Genomic DNA, 19,010 nt, shown 5'->3' on the forward strand with positions numbered 1-19,010 from the left:
ATTCTAAGCTAACGCACAAAACAGTTTTTCCAACAAAGTCAAGTCAGGTCCGCTGGACGAATTAAAAAAAATAAAAATAAAATAAATGTTTTGTCTTTAATCCAGAAGACTTTGTCAGTCTGATTGTCAGACAGACAAAGTCTTTTGGAGTTTCTAACTCTAACTTTGTTAGATTTTTCTACCTGGATTATTGAGCAAGCATCAGGGTCCAAAGCAGTTGTTGACTAGTTTGGTGCAGTGGTCCATTAGTGCAATTAAAGGTCAATTAGTTGGGAATTTTCAGCTACTAGTGCAGCGAAAAGGCTAAATAGTATGACTTGTGCTCCAACTACTTGGGCCAAAAAAGTTACAACAGTGTTTGCTGAACTAGTGCAGTAAAAAGTTGGACAACTGCATCCAAATGGGCAACTATTGCAGTGTAGTTGCAAACTCAGGGACAAAAATGATGCTTGCTAAAGCCTCATAGCTGTGGCGGCCATCTTAACTAAGGCTGCCTCATTTCAGCTGGCTTTTTTAAATTTTTTTACCAAACAGAGAATCATGTTTGTCTTGTCTCAAGATGTTTAAACATTAAAATTAACTTAAAAAGTGGACATAGTTGAAAACCTTTAATCCTTTGTTACTTTTTCTGTTTCGCTCACAGTTTTTAAGACATGCATCTCCCCAGCAGGCGCTGCCATGGCAACTGCTCTTCAGCGTTGATGCCAAATCAAGTTTGCTTCTGTGGAGAAAAATGATACAAGGAGGAAGCAAGGAATGAGAATAAAAACAAAGCAGTTCATGTCTGGATGTTCTTCATCATCTCGAGGTTAGGCGGGGGTGGTCAGCATGCTCGGACTTTTTGAGCAAATATTCCAAAGTGATGATGACCTTGGTGGGAAAGCCAAAACCACCATCCAGGTGGAGCCAAGTTAATTTAGCTCCTGACGAAAAGAGATTTCTGAGTCTGTCAGGCAGCAGGGGACAGACAGAGGAGTTTCACACAGATTCAAACAGAAGAAGTCAGAGCTTCCACAGAGGGGAGCGTTATGCAAACATGCTGGCAGCCGACTGCCATAACTCCGAGTGATTGTGTTTCAGAGATGTTTCAGGTCACTCTGATGAGAGACACATGTGGGCACAGGAAGCTGTGACGCTCAGCGTTTACCAGCCAAAACCCATTGATGTTTGTAAATCTAAAAAATGAATCACTATTAATTCATAAGCATTATAATTTTGTTCACAGAGGAGCTGAGGATTTCAATGAGACAGTCAGTAGTGATATTTACAGCACTTACTCCCCAAAAAGTTTGGTTGTTGTGTAAATCGTAGCTAAAACCAGAATGCAAGGATTTTCAAATCTAACAAAACCACATTTTATTCTCAAACTTAAACATATGAAATGTTTAAGAATTTATACTTTATTTTAAAGAAAAGTAAGGTCGTTTTGAATTTGTTGGCTGCAGCCAGAGGTTTTCCATTTTTTTAACCAATAAAAGAGGGAAACTGCATTTTTGCGTAAATTTTACAGTAAAAAACTGTGGTTGCCAGAATTGTACCGTAAAATTACGGGTAAACCATTTTCTTCTTTTATGGTTAGATATTGTTGATTTTACAGTTAAAAATGTTTCTGGAGTCAATGTTTTACTGTAGAAGAAAATGTTTTAACTTAATGAAAAAACTACATTTTTCCATAAAATGAACATGAAAATAACAGAAATTTGTGCTATAAAACGTAACATTTTTCCCGTGAAATTAACCATCAAAAATAAATTAAATTACAATTTTATTCTGTAAAAATTCCCAAAATGTACTTCAAATTTTATGGAAAAACAGTTTTTTTTTTTCCCTATAGGCTAAGTTAAAACATTTTATTCTACAGTAAAACGTTGACTCTATCATCATTTTAAACTGTAAAATCGACAATAACAATACCTTCAAACCGTAAAAGAAGAAAATGGTTTACCTTAATTTTACTGTACTTTTCTGGCAACCCCAGCTGCCATTGTTTTTTAACAGTGTGCAGCACATCTCAAAAAGGTTGAGACTCTTTCAGAAGTAAAGACGAGCAGGGGTTCACCAGTATTTGAAAAACTGTCTAAAAACAGTGGAAAAGTTTCAGAACAACGTTCTTCAACAGAAAACTGGGAAGACTTTGAACATCCCATTATATATGGTTTATAATATCAAAAATATTTCAAGAATCTACAAAAATCTCTGTTTACAAATGACAATGATGACAATTATTTGATGAAATACTTTTGGAGAGAGTCAGCTTTAATGTGAAGTTTTGTCAGTTAATGTAGTGGTTCCCAATACTGGTCCTTGAGGAACACCATCCTGCATTTCCTGTAATTTATTTAGCAAATATATGAATACTAGAACCATAGCAATGAGTAAAACATACTTTCACTTTATGCTTTATTTCTTCAAAGTAAGCCACATAATTCTTCTACAATAATAGTTAAAAAAAAATCACATAAGAATGCATAGTTTATTGTTTTACTGGGCAAAAACTATATTTTATTTTCCTTCTTTACAAGAATCTTGTCTTTTAGTTTGTCTTAGAGTGTAAAAATATCAATAAATGTTAAAAATCATTAGATATTTGTAGTTTTATGAAATCACCACTATACTGTCCAGTAAATTGCTCTCCAACAAAATTAAAGTGGTCTGGGGCCACCAGTTGAAAATCCCAGTTGTAGCAGGTATTGTGGCTCCGGACAGGTTTAATTTAGTGAACAAAGGGGCAGAAATGGCTCTTTTGATCGTAAAGGTTGCAGACCCCTGAACTAAACCATGCAGGATGGTGTTCCTCAAGGGCCAGGGTTGGGAACCACTGTGTTAATGTACCTCCTTAAAGAGTAAGCTCTAATAAAAAATAAATAAACAAAGAACTGTTTCTTTTAGGCATGGATGCAGTCGCCATGACAATCCTGACAAATGCTCATGATGTCTCTGATCAGAAATATTTAAAAAAAGACACCAGAGCTAAACAAATAAAGACGAGGATGTTAACAAACGACAGATTTCTCTGCCTCTTCTTTTATCCTATAGGCAACGATACCGAAGCTGGTTTTGTTTTAACTCTGTCACTTTGTGAAAATGTGTTATCGTGGAAAAAAAACGGGGGTGGATGTGACACATAATGTGGCATGAACTGCAACCAATCCACATTTGTTTCTGTTTGCACAATATTTATTTTTATAAATCCATGAACGCAATTTAACATAAACTCTTCCACAATAGATAAAAAAACTGACGTCAACATAATCCTATAAATGGTTTTATTTTGAAGCACATCATACAGCACATATAAGATAATGAAGCTGTGGATTTTTTTAAAAGTGTCAGTATTTTTTACGCCATTCATTTATTTATTAATTCATTCATTCATTGCCACAGCAGCTCATTCTCGTCTTTGTCCACTAGATGGCAGTATACGAGCAGATAACAGTAATCTACATCTCAAAGCGTCTGTTCATCAGGGAAAACTATTTTTTCTGTTGTTTTCCTGGTTTCTAACTTTTTTAAAAAAGTATTCAGTCCTTTAAATGACTGTTTATGGTTTCTTTGTTAATTTAAACATTCAACCTTTACTCTCAAACAAGCTGATTTTTGTTGTTGCTGTTGACATTGTTGCTGACATTGCTGTGCGTTCATGGCATAAATTACCTAATAATGTTTTTTTTTCCTCATAAAAACATCTAACATATTTAATTCATTTGTGTCTTTGATGAAAACTATGCAAACTGGAAGGAATTCCACTAAATTAGAAGAATTATCATTACTGTAGAGCAGTATTGTAGCTCGAACACCATTGATCTAGAAAGATCTGCAAAGTCACCACTTTTAACAATTCATTGTAAAATAAACCCAAAAAAAATCACTTTTATTTCCTCCAAACTAAAGCCAGGCTGATAAAGAGTCTTAACTCTTCTGAGATGTGTTCCTGTCACTTTAATGGTTTTTAATTAAAGGGGAAATTAATGGCATCATCCTGAGAGTCATGCAGCCAAAAGGTGAAAGGTAGAGGATAATGCTTATTGCTTTATGTGTGTGTTAGCAAAATATATCATCAATCACTGAACAGATTTTAATCAAACACTCAGAAAGTAGATGTGCATGATAAACTTTTGGAGTTAGTCTAATTTAAGATGGCTGCCCCAGCTAACTGACATGATCCAACATAAAAATGTTAACTCTCGATGTGATAGTAGCTGAGAGTCATCCTCAACACATACTCTGAGCGCTAACAGATCTTGTGCAATACAGCAAGAGACACGCATGCATGTAATTTACAAGGTTTGATCAAAACAGCTACAACTCAATTTCTCTCTCTGTAATGACTATAATGTTTTTAAAATGGCACGTTTTCTTTAAAAAATATACGATCAAAGAGGTTTTACAGGCTGTTCAGACTTGCCTCGTGTCTGAGCTTGGTTTTGTATTTGAGTTTCCAGGTGTTTAAACCTAAAGTATCTGAACTTTATCTTTATTCAAAACCAAGATTCACCTGAGTCACATTATTTTGCGTAATCCTTTAAAACATTTAATTGAGATCATGTAATAAACATGACGTGAGAGAAATAACCCACCTGATCTTAACGTATTCGGTGTCAGTGGAGCTCTCCTGCCTAAAAAAACACACAAACTGAGGGTTTTATAATAAAATATATGATGACAGATACACATTACAGGCTTCATGATGCTGCTTTTCAAATCTTCTATTTCCTGTTTTGTAACCTCAAGCAATCAGTGGTTATTAGATGCAAGTCGCTCTCTAATTATCGTATTTGTTTTAAAAGCTCATCTTGATTTATCTGGCTCTCAAGCTTTACATGCATAATTTATTTGGTGCAATGATTCGTGCAGATGTGAAAACTGTACTTGAGGTTACAAAAACCTTTTCAGTTTTCCATTTTCCAACAAAAAGCACCCATAGGTCAACCTCTCGCAGTTGGCTGTTGAATTTACCGTATGAGAGTGGAGGAGTTTATCTTATCAGCTATTATATTACGCTAATTAAAACAAAAAAATCATACATAAATTAAAACAAACAAGAACTCAAATAATTAAATGTCTAACGTTTCATTTAATCATTGTGCTATTTATTATGATTGCATCAAAAATGTTATTTTATGACATTACGGTGCTTCCTTTTGCAAATTTAAACAGTTTTCAGCTTCTTTCAGCTACTTTCAGCTGTTTGTTCAGCTGTTTTGTGCTCCTTTCAGATTATTTCAGCTAACTACAACAATTTTGTGCTTCTTCTAACTTCTTTCTGCTAATTTCAGCTTGTTATGCTCCTTTCAGCTTACCGTATTTCTGCTAGCTTCAGCTTTTTCTGCTATTTCAGCTACCATTTTGTAGGTTTTGTACTAATTTTAGACCTCAGCTAATTTCACTGTTTTTGCACTCATTTTCACTTTTTTCAGCTAAATTCAGCAAAAATATGCTCTCTCCACTTCTTTCTTGGAATTTAAGCTCCTTTCAACAATTTTTAGCTACTTTTCAGCTTTTTTTCTTGCTATTTTCAGCTTTTTCCTGATAATTTCCACTTTTTTGTGCTCATTTCTGCTTCTTTCAGTCTAATTCAAATATGTTCTTTATGCTTTCTTATATTAATTTAAGGTTGTTCTTTTCAGCTACTTTTTTTTTAACATGTTTTAGCTAATTTCAGCTGTTTTCAGATAAATTCAAGTATTCCGTGGTAACTTCTGCTACTTTCAGCCTAATTAACTTCTTTCAGATAAATTCAGCTTGTTATGCTTATTTCAGCTTTTTCTGCTAGTTTCAGCATTTACTGCTATTTCAACTACTATTTAACTGTTTTTATGGTAATTTTAGCCTTTTAAGCTAATTTCACATTTGTTTAGCTCATTTCAACTCTTTATATTTCTTTCTGGGGGAGTGGTGGCGCAGAGGTTAGAAGATGGGCCTGTGATCAGAAAGTCGCAGGTTCAACTCCCGATACCGTCAACATCAAAATGTGGGTGGAAAAGGTGGAACATCCACACCTCCCTCCACCCTCACTCGCCCCACCCTCAACAAAGCCCTCAACCCCACCATCTGCCCCCTAAACAGGTCTCTCTTGAACATGAGTTCTCATGGCTCAATGAGACTACCTGTATAAATAAAGGGTAAATGAAAAAAATATTTCATTCTGGTTGTTTAAGCTTTTTTCCCTCTCTTTTCAGCAGGTTTTTTTTGTGGTTAATTTCAGCTCTTTTTTTTTTATTTTTATTTTTTAGCTAATTTCCTGTTTTTGTGCAAATTCAGCAAATATGTGTTCTTTCTTCTTTCTTCTGCTAATTTAGGCTTGTTCTTCCATTTCAGCATGTTCTTTTTTGCTAATTTCAACAGTTTTTTTCTGCTAATTCTTCAGCAATAAGCGTTCACACTGCATTTTCAAAAGAAATGCAATTTCTCTAGTTTAGAATTGCTACCTTCTTACAAGTATGTCAAGAAAAGTTCAGAGAATAATTAAAAGTAGGCATAAAAATCAGGCACTATTCATAACTTTCTGAGGGGTAGCTGACAGGTTTTCCTCTCAAGCAGCTTGGTTTAATGTTAGTGATAAAAGAAACTTGTGGGCAACAGGAAGTACAAAATGAACCTGTTATGAAATCAGTGCGGTGCTCGAGCCTCAGCTTCAACAGCCTGATAATCAGAGCGAATCAATCATCTTTGGGCCTTGAAGAATGAAAGTGAGAGGGTGGCGATGATTCAGACGTCTGACTTTAGATTAACAGGTTGACATAAGAACCTGCAGTGATTTTCCAACTATCTAAAGTCTGTTTTTGATCCTAAATATGTCACTTTTATTATAACCACTTAATTATTAACAGATTAATTTAATTAAATGCTCAGAGATTAGAGACAGGCTTTATTTACTTATTTCTGAGTCAACATTTGCATTGTTTTTTACGTTGTGCTGCTTCAAGCTTTCATACAGCAAACTCTTTGGCTCCATCAGGAAATGCATGCTCTGACTTTTGGTGTCTGTAACTTTTATGCTTTTAAAAATATTTTTATTTATTTAAAATAACCTTTCCCATAAAAATAAACTGAGATACCTTCAATTCATTCAAAACAATGTTCTTTTTTTATCTTCTCGTGCTACTTTTAGCTATTGTCGTACCACGTTTAGCTTTTAGCTGCTGTTTTGCTTTTACTAAATGCTTTCTCCTCCTGTTAGCTACCATTCTACTTGATTTAGCTTTTAGCGACAGTTTTGCTAATTTCAGCTATGGTTTTGCCTTTTTTAACTTTAGGTTAGGTTTAGCTTTATCCCGATGAGCCAGCCACTCTGCCACTAACACCTGTCTTGACACCCATCAGAGCCATCACACCACCTCCAACCCCACCCTCATCTGTACATCACATCCAGCCAGGTGATGAGGGAGCTGAAGAGGCTCAAACAAAAGCTGCTGGACCAGACGGCATCAGCCCTCATGTTCTGAAGGAGTGCACCAGTCAGCTCCGTGGAGTTCTTCAGCACCTCTTCAACATGAGTCTGCACCTTGAGAGAACCCCAGGGCTGTGGGAAACATCCTGCCTGGTCCCAGTGCCCAAGAAAGAACGACCTACAGCTCTGGTTCACCACAGACTAATGGCACTGACTTCTCACATCATCAAGGTCATAGAGAGGCTGGTCCTAGCTCACCTGAGATCACTGGTAGGCTCGTCACAAGACCCTCTGCAGTTTACATCCCAGCCAAAGGTTGGACTCGACGATGCCATCATATGCTTGCTGCAGAAGTCATCCTGCTTCCTGGACAGACCCAACACCTCAGTATGCATCATGTTCTTCAACTTCTCCAATGCCTTCAACACCATCCAGTCCAAGCTGTTGAAGGCCACACTGGAGGACTAGCAATGGATACTCCCACGGTGAGATGGATAGACAACTATCTGATGGGCAGACCAAAGTTTGTGAGACTACAGAACAGTGTGTCGGAACATCTGATCAGCGATGATGATGCCCCCCAGGCCACTGTGCTGTCTCCGTTCCTCTTCAGCACCTTCACCACAGACTAATACTGCACCGAGTCGTATTATCTGCAGAAGTACTCTGATGACACGGCCATGGGATGTGACAGGAGGATGAGTACAGGGACCTGGTGGACCGCGTTGTGAGATGGAGAGGGGGGAACCACTTGCAGATGAACATGGAGAAGACAAAGGAACTGGTGATTGATTTCAGCGCCATTCCCAGTCTGCATCAATGGTCCAGGTGTGGAGGTGGTGTCAAGCTACAAATAGCCAGGTGTCTGCCTGGACAACAAACTGGAGCGGTCCACCAAGGTCAGTGCCGTGCACAGGAAGGGCATGAGCTGACTCTACTTCCTGAGGAGGCTCAGATCATATGAAGTCTGTGACATGATCTTCTATCAGTCTGTGGCGAGCATCATCTTCTTTGTGCTGGGGGACGTTCATCAAATCAAAGGACGCCAACAAATTGAAAAAAACCAGAGTCTGCTGAGGGTTAGTCCCTCTGGAGGAGATGATTGAGGACAAACTTCTACAGTTCTGGTTTTTTAACAACTCAGTGTTAGCTGCTTCAACAAAGTTCAGCAAACTGGCGCTTATCACTGCAGAAAATATATTTATAGTTGATTTATTTTAACCTTTTTAACCATTACTAGTTTTAATATTTTGCTTCCAAGCAGCCAGAGTTTCTTGTAACCCTATAAACTGGTTTTGAATGAATGGACATTATGGTTTTAACTTTTTAAGTGCTTTGCTGGTGATAAAATACTATTTGTTTCAGACAACTTGTGTTATCTTATTTATTTTATTTTATTTTTCTCTGCTTTGTGACAGATTGATGATAAATTGCCTGAAGATCCCATGTGAAGGTTAGTTGTATTGTCCAAAAAACAACACAGCTTCAGTCAGGGTATATCTTAATGGCTGAATAATTCACGAGTTACAGCTTATCAAACAAATAGAAACAAAAATTATCTGAAAATAATCAGATGCTGGACAGAAAATGAATAAAAAATAAGTAGCAAAAGATAAATAAATAAAAAATACACTATGAAAGGCCTCCAGAAACCACTAAAGATTGTTGATTAGGAAAAGGTCACAAGAAGTCCTGGCTCCTCTGAAGTAAAATATTAAATTACTCCAGACTTTTGCACATTATCGTAGAATAATCACTGGCAAAAATAAAATAAATAATTACTTGGTTGCTAAAAGTTTCTCCTTCACTAAAGTGCCAATATAAGGTCATAGTTTGTAAATAGTTTACATATTCAGTTCAGTTTTCTTTGATTTAGAGGTAATAAATTATTTAATGGAAGCTTATAAATGTTGTAAATTTGTACCCAAGGTCCAGAATTCAAATTGCAGGCGCAAAAGCTTTGTTGGTTTATTTAGAAAACTAGGGATAATTCTTTAAAACGTAGGCTTTTAAGTGTACCTCCATAAACAAATGGACTTTTCTCACATGACTGTTGTGTCAGAGAAAAACGAGTTGAAATTCAGCAGCAAGGATTCAGTTGCTGTTCAAAAGTCATTTTATTTTGAAAAGACAGGAAGTAATAAGTTTTGTTTCCACAGGTGAGCCTCTGGTTCCAGTCTACCTGGCAGCTTGTTTGAAACAATGTCCCACAGCTGGGAGGTGAATTTAACTGGAGTCCAGCAGAGTAAAGGTGTCTGGCTGGTTAAGGTTTGTTTAAAGAATTTATTATAATGTTAAGAAAACTGATTTAAATCCCTTTAAGCGATGAGTTGACCTCATCCTCCTCATGTCAAGACTTTAAGGTTTATCAAAAAGCAAATACTGACTGATTTTTGTTTATAAGTTAACACTTATAAATATTCTCACCGCACAGGTTCCCAAGTTTTTATCTCAGCAGTGGAACAAAACCACAGCCAAAGGAGAAGTTGGGAAGATTACCATTGGGAAGTGAGTTTAAAATAAACTTTTTCTACGTTTAAAACGGTTTTAAATCTCCAGTAATTGACTCATTGATTATTAATCAAAATGTGAAATGTTGTCTTCTTCTTTCTTTAGAACATTTTCTAATGCGTTTTGTCCAAAGTGTAAAAAATTCAGAACAAAACGACATTTTGTAAATAGTGGTTTGCAACATGAAGCAAATATTCTTTCCATCTTTCTAGAATAACATATTCCTTGTGTTTCCTGTGTTGACAGGCGTGTAGTTGGCATGATGACTGCAACATTTACATTAGGGATGCACAATATTGTATTTTTGGCCAACAGCCGATATGCCAATATGTTGAAACTTATTTGTCCGGTAATCAATACCAATACCAATATTTTTTTCCTTAGACCTACATACAGAGACTACATAGCTTTCTCTGCTGAGAATTAAAAGACTACATTATTCTGGATGGTCTTTGTTAATTTGGACTGCATTCCATATATATATATATATATATATATATATATATATATATATGCCAATAATATCCTGCATCACTAATTTATATATTGAACAAACTGCTTTAAAACTAAACCTAGTGAAAGTTGATTTAGACATTACCTTTATTATTTATTTAGTCTTTTTTTTTATCCGTCTTTATTCTGGTACACACCTGGCAAAGCAAAGTTTATATCTTTTCTAAAGTTTAAACATGGACAGAATATAACTTGTCCTAAAGTTACTTGTTTCATTTTATGATTTAAACATTTAAAGTATAGCTTTCCAGATATATATCAACATCCAATTCCAGAATGCAGGTACGCAGTCAATGTAAACAAAACCCTTTTATCTGCATACTTTACTCAAGATATCTAAATGTAAATATGCATCGATACATCAAAACTGTCAGTCTTCTCCATTCAAACAGCTATTCCATGCTGTTCATGGTTTTTAACCTGTTTTTGTGATGCTCAAGGTCAAGGTTTATTTGTCATTTGCATCATATGTGGTGCATGTGATGGAATGAAACTGTGTATACAGGGTCCCAGTTACATCCAACAAAATTGTAAAAGAAAAACAGTAATAAGATCTAAGATTTGAACTAATAAATACGCTAAACTAAGAATACGCTAAGTACTAGTAGTACAAAAACAATATGCTGAACAACAGCAGCACGAACATGAGTCTGTGTGAGCAGATCTGAGCAGACGGTGGTAATTTTGAATTTTTGCTTAATGTTTTTGTTTAAGGACACTTTACCCAATGATATGAAGAAAACTATTCTGCACTTTTATTTTTGCACTCTTTTTAACTAGTTTTCCTGACATTGCAACAAGTCCCTTTTAAATTTAATCAAGATTTTCAAACAAAAATCTCATTTTTTATTAATTTACTTCAAGTTTTGTTTTGTCATAAAGAGCGTGACTGACATAAACAAAGTGCCTCCTCTGACTATTTTGCCCATCTCTGTTTTTTTTATGTATTGCATGTTAACCTTATATCATTTTCACTAGTGCGCCTTAAAAATAATAAAACAACTGATTTGTGTGTGCACGTGTTTTTATTCTTTTGTGTTGTTTGGTCCTGGGTAAAGTGTCTTCTGTAAAAACAGACCAGTTTAAAGTTATTCATTCCTGATACAAACCATCTCTGCGTTCTCATGTAGCCTAAAAGATATAATGTTAAATTATTTTGATTTGAGGGTTTTCCAGGTGAATGTGAATTGATATTACTGTGATTAACCGTGGTTGTTGCTGCCACACTGTTTGTCTAGATCCTTCTGGGCTGTAGAATAATCGTTTTTGCCCTCATTAATGAGATTGAAAGTAAATGCTGGTTGGCGCAGGTATAACGTTTACTGATGCATGCTTTTCTTAATCCTAACAGGAAACAAGGTAAAACCGAGGTGAGACGGCTTTAACTTCTGCTTCTCTCTCAACGACATGTTCATTTATCAAACTTTTCCACATTCCCACCCCTGTCTATATATTTTTTCATTTATTTATTGTTCTGATGGTTTCCTCTCTCCTCTCTGCTCTTGCGCTGACTGAGCTTCCTCACAGGAATCAATAAAGCTTCACTAGATCACATTTGACCTGATTAGACAATGAGACAGCTAATAATGAGTTCTGATAACGGTGGGTTGACTGACTCGCGTGCGTGTGTGTTCCTCCATAGGTTTGTTTCAGCCTGAATCAGGAGCTGGTCGCCCTGGGTGGTGATGGGGAGAAGGACTCAGGATCGCTGCAGGTCCCAAAGGAGTATCCCTTCAGCATGCACGCAGTGGGTGGACAGACCATGGCCGTCTTCAGCCAGAGCGACGCAGGTCAGAGTCGGCTCTCGGGCTTCACTGTGCAGGGTTATATCTGCAGCTCTTGTTTGGCTCTGTAGGTGGATGAAGGGTGCAAGCTGAAACCGATCAATCAGCGTGGGTGTGTGATAACATCACATGTCATTTAACAAGAACAACAAAAATTCTGGACAAATGCATCATGACAGACGCACAGCCACGAGGAAAAAGGTGTAATTTAAAAAAATGATCTGATTCTTATCAGGTTCTAAAATCTGACCGTCATGTAAATTGTGTGAAAACCGGAGCCCACCTTGTGATTCAACAGAGCGTGGAATCATCTTCTGTAGGATTTTATCAGTCTCTCAAGTGGCTGTGGAGGAGTTTTGACATTCTTCTTTATGATTATGATTCCATGGAGGGCTGGCTTGAGTGGTTAGAGCAGTCGTCCTCCAATGCAAGAGTTGGGGGTTCGATTCCATCAGCAGACACATGTCAAAGTGCCCCTGGGCAAGACACTGAACCCCTCATTGCCTCCAATGTGTGTCCCATCGGTGTATGAATGTGTAAAGCACTGATTATTCTTTGTATATAAATGTGTGTGTGTGTTCATGTGTGGATGTATGGAGTTCATGTGTTTAGTTTTCACCAAACATGGTGCTTTGCATTATGGGTAAACGTCTCTCCTTTGGTCTCATCTGTCCAAAGGATGTTGCTCTAAACGTCTTGTGGTTCATTTAGATTCAAATTAAGTTGTGTGTTTTGATCACCACATTAATGTGTGTACGTTATCAGCGTATGTACAAGTTTCAGCGTTGACACATCCTCGTAAAAGGTTTCACTCTTTTGTTGACTTATGTCTTTCAGCGCAAATCGCTTTCAGTGGAATTGGAAAATTGCCTTTAAACATTGGGAAGATGTGATAAAACAGCTAGGCCTCCATGATTTGTGTAAGATCAGCTGTTTGGGGATAAAGCTAAACCCATCTTTAGGAATTTGATTTATCCATTGGCAAGAGTTCACTGTAGTTCCATCACTTCTGCCCTGGAGTAGAACAATGAATGAGTGAATGAATGAATATGTTGCTTCATTTGCGTTTAATTAATTAGTGTTTTTGTGCTTTGCTGCCAGCTTTGAATCAAATTACCTAAACCTGGACACGTGTTCTTTTCAGAACGAAGAGGCTTCAGTTCAGTCTTTCCTTAGTTTATTTGTCGTTAGCTTTAACCTTTAACCTGATTGGGGGTTTTGTCAATCTGACCTTGGGGTGAATTTGCTGGGATGTTCACTTCTATGAAGATTGGCAGCTGTTTTAAACGTTTTTCACTCACGAAAATCATGTTTTACTCTAAAACGATGAACTGCAAAATGTTTGCAAAAGACCTCTGATTAATGAGCCCCTATATAGTCGCTTCTTTATGGTCATTGCTGATGTTTTTCTGTCTTGTCAATGTGTCCCATGCTTTTATAGAGGTTTATAGTTATTCAATACATTTAACCTGGAAGGAAGCAGCAAGGACGAACTTGGTTTTTCCAGTTCTGTTCAGTTTGTGCTCATGAGAGGAACACATTGAAGCAAAGGCAGTGCTGAAATAAAGCAATACTTTGCTCTTTAGGTGTCTCTGCTCTGATGGAAACCTGCTGATATATTCTTCTTTGATTGCACTGTAAAATTCATGAGAATACTCAGATCAGCTTCTTATTTGCTGAGGACGTTTGCTGCCAGGTATAATGTGTCATGGCGCTTTCTGAGCCAGAGGGATTAGCATCAGATCTGGAGCTTAAAAATAGCTGTAACAATATTTGTCGGGTGTCTGTTTCTGCATGACCAGAGAATTACTAAAGATTAGGACACTGCTGTCAATGGGATCATGATCATAAATCTGTGTGTGTGTGCATGTGTGTGCGTGTGTGTGTGTGTGTGTGTGTGTAAATGGCTGGTATTGGCTTTAAAACAAAAAGCATATTCTGGGCGTTCCCCAGGCGGGACCAAATTAGATTAAAGCACATGTTTTGACTGCAGGCCACGGCTCGATGCAGAAGAGGCGGTGTGAAAATGGAGCAGATTTCTAGAACAGTTTAGGAAGAGAAGAAGATGAAACTGTGAATACAATAAAAGCGACGGCACGACCAATTCAGTGCGTTTGCAGCAACTTGTCTGAAGCGCCGCCTGCGTCAAAGACTCAGGAGGGAGATAAACCTGTTGACCTCTGGGTTCTCACTGACACATGGTTTAATTAGACGTTTTCTTTCTCTTTAGATGAAAATAAATTATAGGCTCAGCTTTTGGCAGAAACCGTTATATTCAGGTTAATGAACACATGTTTTCAAGTCCTACTTATATTTGTCAACCACTGACTATGCATTTATTTAAAAAAGGATCAAATTAAGCTTAACTGACTGTGAAATTCAATTTAAATAACGTTCCTGGTGCAAAATTGTGCAGACATTTTGAAGCTTTTGCAGTGTTCACACTCAGACTTTTTGTATTCAGCAGTAGGAATTGAATGAAATATTAACCTTTAACCCACGTTATAAATCCTGCAATATTCCCATTTTATCTTGACTAATTTTATAATGTTATTAATGTTATAATGTAATATTTGCAATACAAATCTAAATAGGCATATTGATAATTTAAGCTTTAAGTCAAACAATCAGAAATGACAAAAACTATATGTTTTTGCAGCCTTTCAAACAGCGCAACATAAATACCTTTTTTTTTTGTTTTTATTTATTCAAGTGCACCGATTCTTTATTTCATACCTGAGGTAGATGTGGAGAACAGCTGCAGGTCATTGTATTTCTCTGAGTTTAGTCTTGATTTAATGTACAATCTTTAAGAACTGGATTCTTTTCGCCACAAACTGAGCTCACTGCTTTGCTGCTGAATTCAGTAAATAAACATTAAGAAGTCCAGATGTTTGTAAAAACTGTTTTGCTTCAGTTTTCTATTTTTTTTTTTATCATGTGGTGACATGACGATAAATAAATCTCAAAACCTCCTCATGCTAAAACAAATGCCAGTTTCAAAATAAAAGCATAGAATTTGGATTTGCATGTAGATTGATATATTTGATGTTTGATTTTTTTTTTTTTATGACTTGAGAGAGCCAGATGGAGACTGTATTGTACAGCAACCTCACAGCACGAAGCAGCAATCATGTTTGATTATAGATGTGTCATTTTAAAGGTGCATTACACCACTTTTCAGCAGCCGGACAGAAAACTTCGAACACGAAACTGAGTCAAGTGTGCACATTTCAACTAATGTAAATCCCAAAAATAACTAACAAATCTTTAAGTCCACTTAAACCACTACCTGCATGGACTGAAGTTATACCCCGTTAGTTTTTGAGTGATTTTAATATAAAGATGCATCTTTAATGTTTAAAGACGTAAAAAGTTGTTAGCAAGTTGTGGGCAATTTTCCAAACATAAAGGCTTGATTTTATTCTGACACCATAAAGTGTGAGATCTTAACAAGCCAAACCAACGGTGGATCCCGTGAGGTCATTGAAGCACTGACTCATGAAGCGATGTTCGAAAGCTTTGTGTTCAAGACGTCATTTTCGGGTTCATTTGAATAAAAAAAAAAAAATACTATTCATAGTGTGACTTTTCTTTTAATGTCAGCTTTTCTGTCAGAGCTCTGTGCCTGAAACGTAATTTAATATTTTTCCTTCTCATCAAGATTTATTCTATCACCACCCTCAAACACTTTGGATTCACCCACACTTCCATGTGCGTTAATACCTCCTACATGTGATAATGGATTTTTTTTTGTCTTTTCTGTTACTTCAGTCTTTTATGTGACACACTATTGCACACTCTGAGCTCAGAATTTTTCAGCTAAATTAGAAAAAAAGACAACTTTTAGACTGAGGTAAAGCTTCATAAAGCAGTGGGGGTGGGTAAAAGTGTCACAGTGGACCGTTAGGTTATAATCTGGATGTGGAAAAGGGAGCGCTCAGAAGGCGTAAAACCTTTGGATTTTTTTTTTATTCTCGAGGTGTCGCTGCTGCAGATGGCTGGCTTGACTGTGAAAGTGCAGAAATAAGAAGTGGGCTAAAGTCCTGGGAGACGCGGTGGTGTGTAATCTGTATTTACCTGACCGACGCTCCACTCCTCCCGCACTCGCCTACAGAAAGGTGTACTGTATGACACCGGGCTCCCACTCACTTTCCCACTGTCTTAACCTTGTACACATAAATATAGATACACACAAACACACACGCTGCAGCTCCCTATGTTTACCTGCACATACACACTTGGGCTCATCCAATCTGCCTTTACAAACTCAAAGCAGATTTGATTATTGCCTGCCACCATGAAAGAAGGGCAGTAATGTGCCTGTGGCTGTATGCATGAATTTATTTGTCGGCCTGTTAGAAAAATACCTCCTGAACCACTCGATTTTAATAAACCCACACAAGGTAGTAAAATAATCAGCTAATCAACATTAGTGAACACAAAAATGGCTCAAACTTTGTCACATTTATAAATAATAAGCCGGAATTTGGTGTGTTGGTAGCTGAGAGTCCTTCTCAAAACATACTCTGAGACATCAAAGTTCATGCTCAATAATTCAGGTAAAATTAATCACAGTTGTCAAGTCATCTGGACGTTTTTTTTTTTTTTTGAGACGTTTTGTCCTTCATCCAAAGGACTTCATCAGTCTGAGGAGCCACAACAAACTTGGTCTCACAAGCAGGGCACTTGCATAGTGGACCAAGCAGTTTGCCGGTGAAAAGAAGGTTTCTGGGGCCCGTCGACTCCTCTGAGGCAGCCACTTCTTGTATTGAACGCTTTTTGAACACAGCCAAAGTGGTTCAAAACATCAAAGTTCATGCTCAATAATCCAGGTAAAAAAAAAATCCAACTTAACTTTAACTTAACTTTGTTCAGCATGAGCATGAACTTTGATGTCTTTCCACAAAAAATAAACTGTCCAGATGACCAGATTGACCATTATTGGATTTTGTACCTGGATGATTGAGCCTGAACTTAGATGTCTTGAACCACTTTAGCTGTGGCTGCCTGCCTGGGAGGAGTCGACGGGGGACAGGACAGCCCACAGAAACCATCTTATCACCAGAAAACTGGTCGGTCCACTAAAGGAGTGTACTGCTTAGTGGGCAAAACAGTTTACTTGGGACTCCTCAGACTGATGAAGCCCTCTGGATATACGGCAAAACGTCTTTCTAGGAAAAAAAGAAACTGTTCAGATGACCTGACTGACCATTATTGGATTTTGTACCTGGATTATTATTGAGCATGAACTTTGATGTTTTGAACCACTTTGGTCATGGCTGCCTCAGAGGAGTCGACGGAGGAGGGCGGGCCCCAGAAACCATTTTATCACCAGCAAACTGGTTGATCCACTATGGCAGTTGGTGCTTGTGGGACTGAGTTTGTTGTGGCCCCTCAGACTGATGAAGTCCTTTGGATGAAGGATGAAACTGCTTAAAAAAAAAAAAGTCCAGATGACATGACTAAACTTTGTTGGATATGCCGAGGTGTAAAAAAAAAAAAATTACAGAAGCTCTTTGGTTAAAGTTTTAGCAGTAACTGTTGGGAGTCAACCCTGTTTGTTATGAAAATATCTCATGAACCAATGGATGAGTTTAATGACATTTTTAGAAAGTAATCAACAATTCTTTAACTTTCGGAGTCTATTCAGTAAAACATGGCAGCCAGAGCTAATCAACACTCATGAGCTCAATTAGTTTGACAGACACTGAGCTAAAATTTGACATGGTTGTAGTTGAGGTCCTTACCAGCACACACTCAGAACATGACACCTCATGATTTTTTTTGCTTCATGTTATTCTCAATGTTTGACCAAGATGGCCGTATCACTGTGATTTTTCGACATAAAACTCTGGCATGAAAGGCGACCGGTGATGAGCATTCTTTCAAGAAATCTCAGGCCTTGAACATAATATATTTTAGTTTTGCCACCAAGTTTCAAGTATTTCAATGTTTCTGTATGAATATGTAGATGAAGAACAGACTATAAGGAGCCTCAGTGTTAGGTGTCACATTAAAAAATATACTTATTTTTAAATCTGTAAACTAAATGACGAAACACATTGATGGTGATTTTTACCCAAACGTGGTTTGAAAATTATTAAAAACCACTCGCTATTGTTTTAAATCATCCTGATACATCCCAGCTACACATAAAGTTAGTAGAAATGTCGAAATAAAATAACCTCTACCCCTAACAGCCTTTCACTGTGGTGCTGATGAGGACTGCTCATGGATCTGTTTGTGTTTTATGAGCTCCACTGAAGCTCTCCATGCTTGGGGAAATAATTTTCAGTACTTTTGCGCTCTTCACGAGACATTGGCAGTGTTCGGCGTAGTTTCCTCCCTATTATTTAATTGTTTTCTGTTGCTTTCTGCGTCTTTTCTCAGATCTGGGTTGATTCTGAGTCATGATTATCAGGTGTCATCAGTCTCAACAGTTACGTTTTGGGCTGGTTGCTTTAAGGTGAAGCAGAACCACAATGATCCTCATGAAGATGACGGACTTTGCAAAAAAATAACATAAAACTAAATTTACTTTAAGTTTTTTAGAAATGGCTCAACTTGTTTTGTTGTTACATTGCGTTTTGGTTTGATTACGACAACTTTGAGCTCATGTTTTACCTCAATTGTTGCTCCAAAAATGAAGAACGTGAAACTGACGGGTATATGTTACTGTATTATCCGCAGTGTCTTTGGATGCAGAGACGTACTAACATACTGTCCAAATTGCCTCATAAGTCATGTTAAACTTTTGGTAAAACTTAAAATAAAATATTGCCTGTATAACAAGTTTAAAAATAATATAT

General features: G+C 37.1%; 1 protein-coding gene across 1 annotated transcript in view; it reads left to right on the forward strand.

The window, feature by feature from the left end:
* Nucleotides 1–9,592: 9,592 nt before the first annotated feature.
* LOC119418835 (general transcription factor IIF subunit 2-like) overlaps nt 9,593–19,010 on the forward strand; it is a 57,418-nt gene continuing 48,000 nt past the window's right edge. The window contains exons 1-4 of the mRNA XM_037686129.1: nt 9,593–9,658; nt 9,825–9,898; nt 11,766–11,784; nt 12,057–12,204. Coding sequence (XP_037542057.1) covers nt 9,593–9,658; nt 9,825–9,898; nt 11,766–11,784; nt 12,057–12,204 — 307 coding nt within the window. The remainder of the gene's footprint in view (nt 9,659–9,824; nt 9,899–11,765; nt 11,785–12,056; nt 12,205–19,010) is intronic.

This window comes from Nematolebias whitei, chromosome 13 (assembly GCF_014905685.2).
Source record: "Nematolebias whitei isolate Nwh7 chromosome 13, NemWhi1, whole genome shotgun sequence".
NCBI lineage: Eukaryota > Metazoa > Chordata > Actinopteri > Cyprinodontiformes > Rivulidae > Nematolebias > Nematolebias whitei.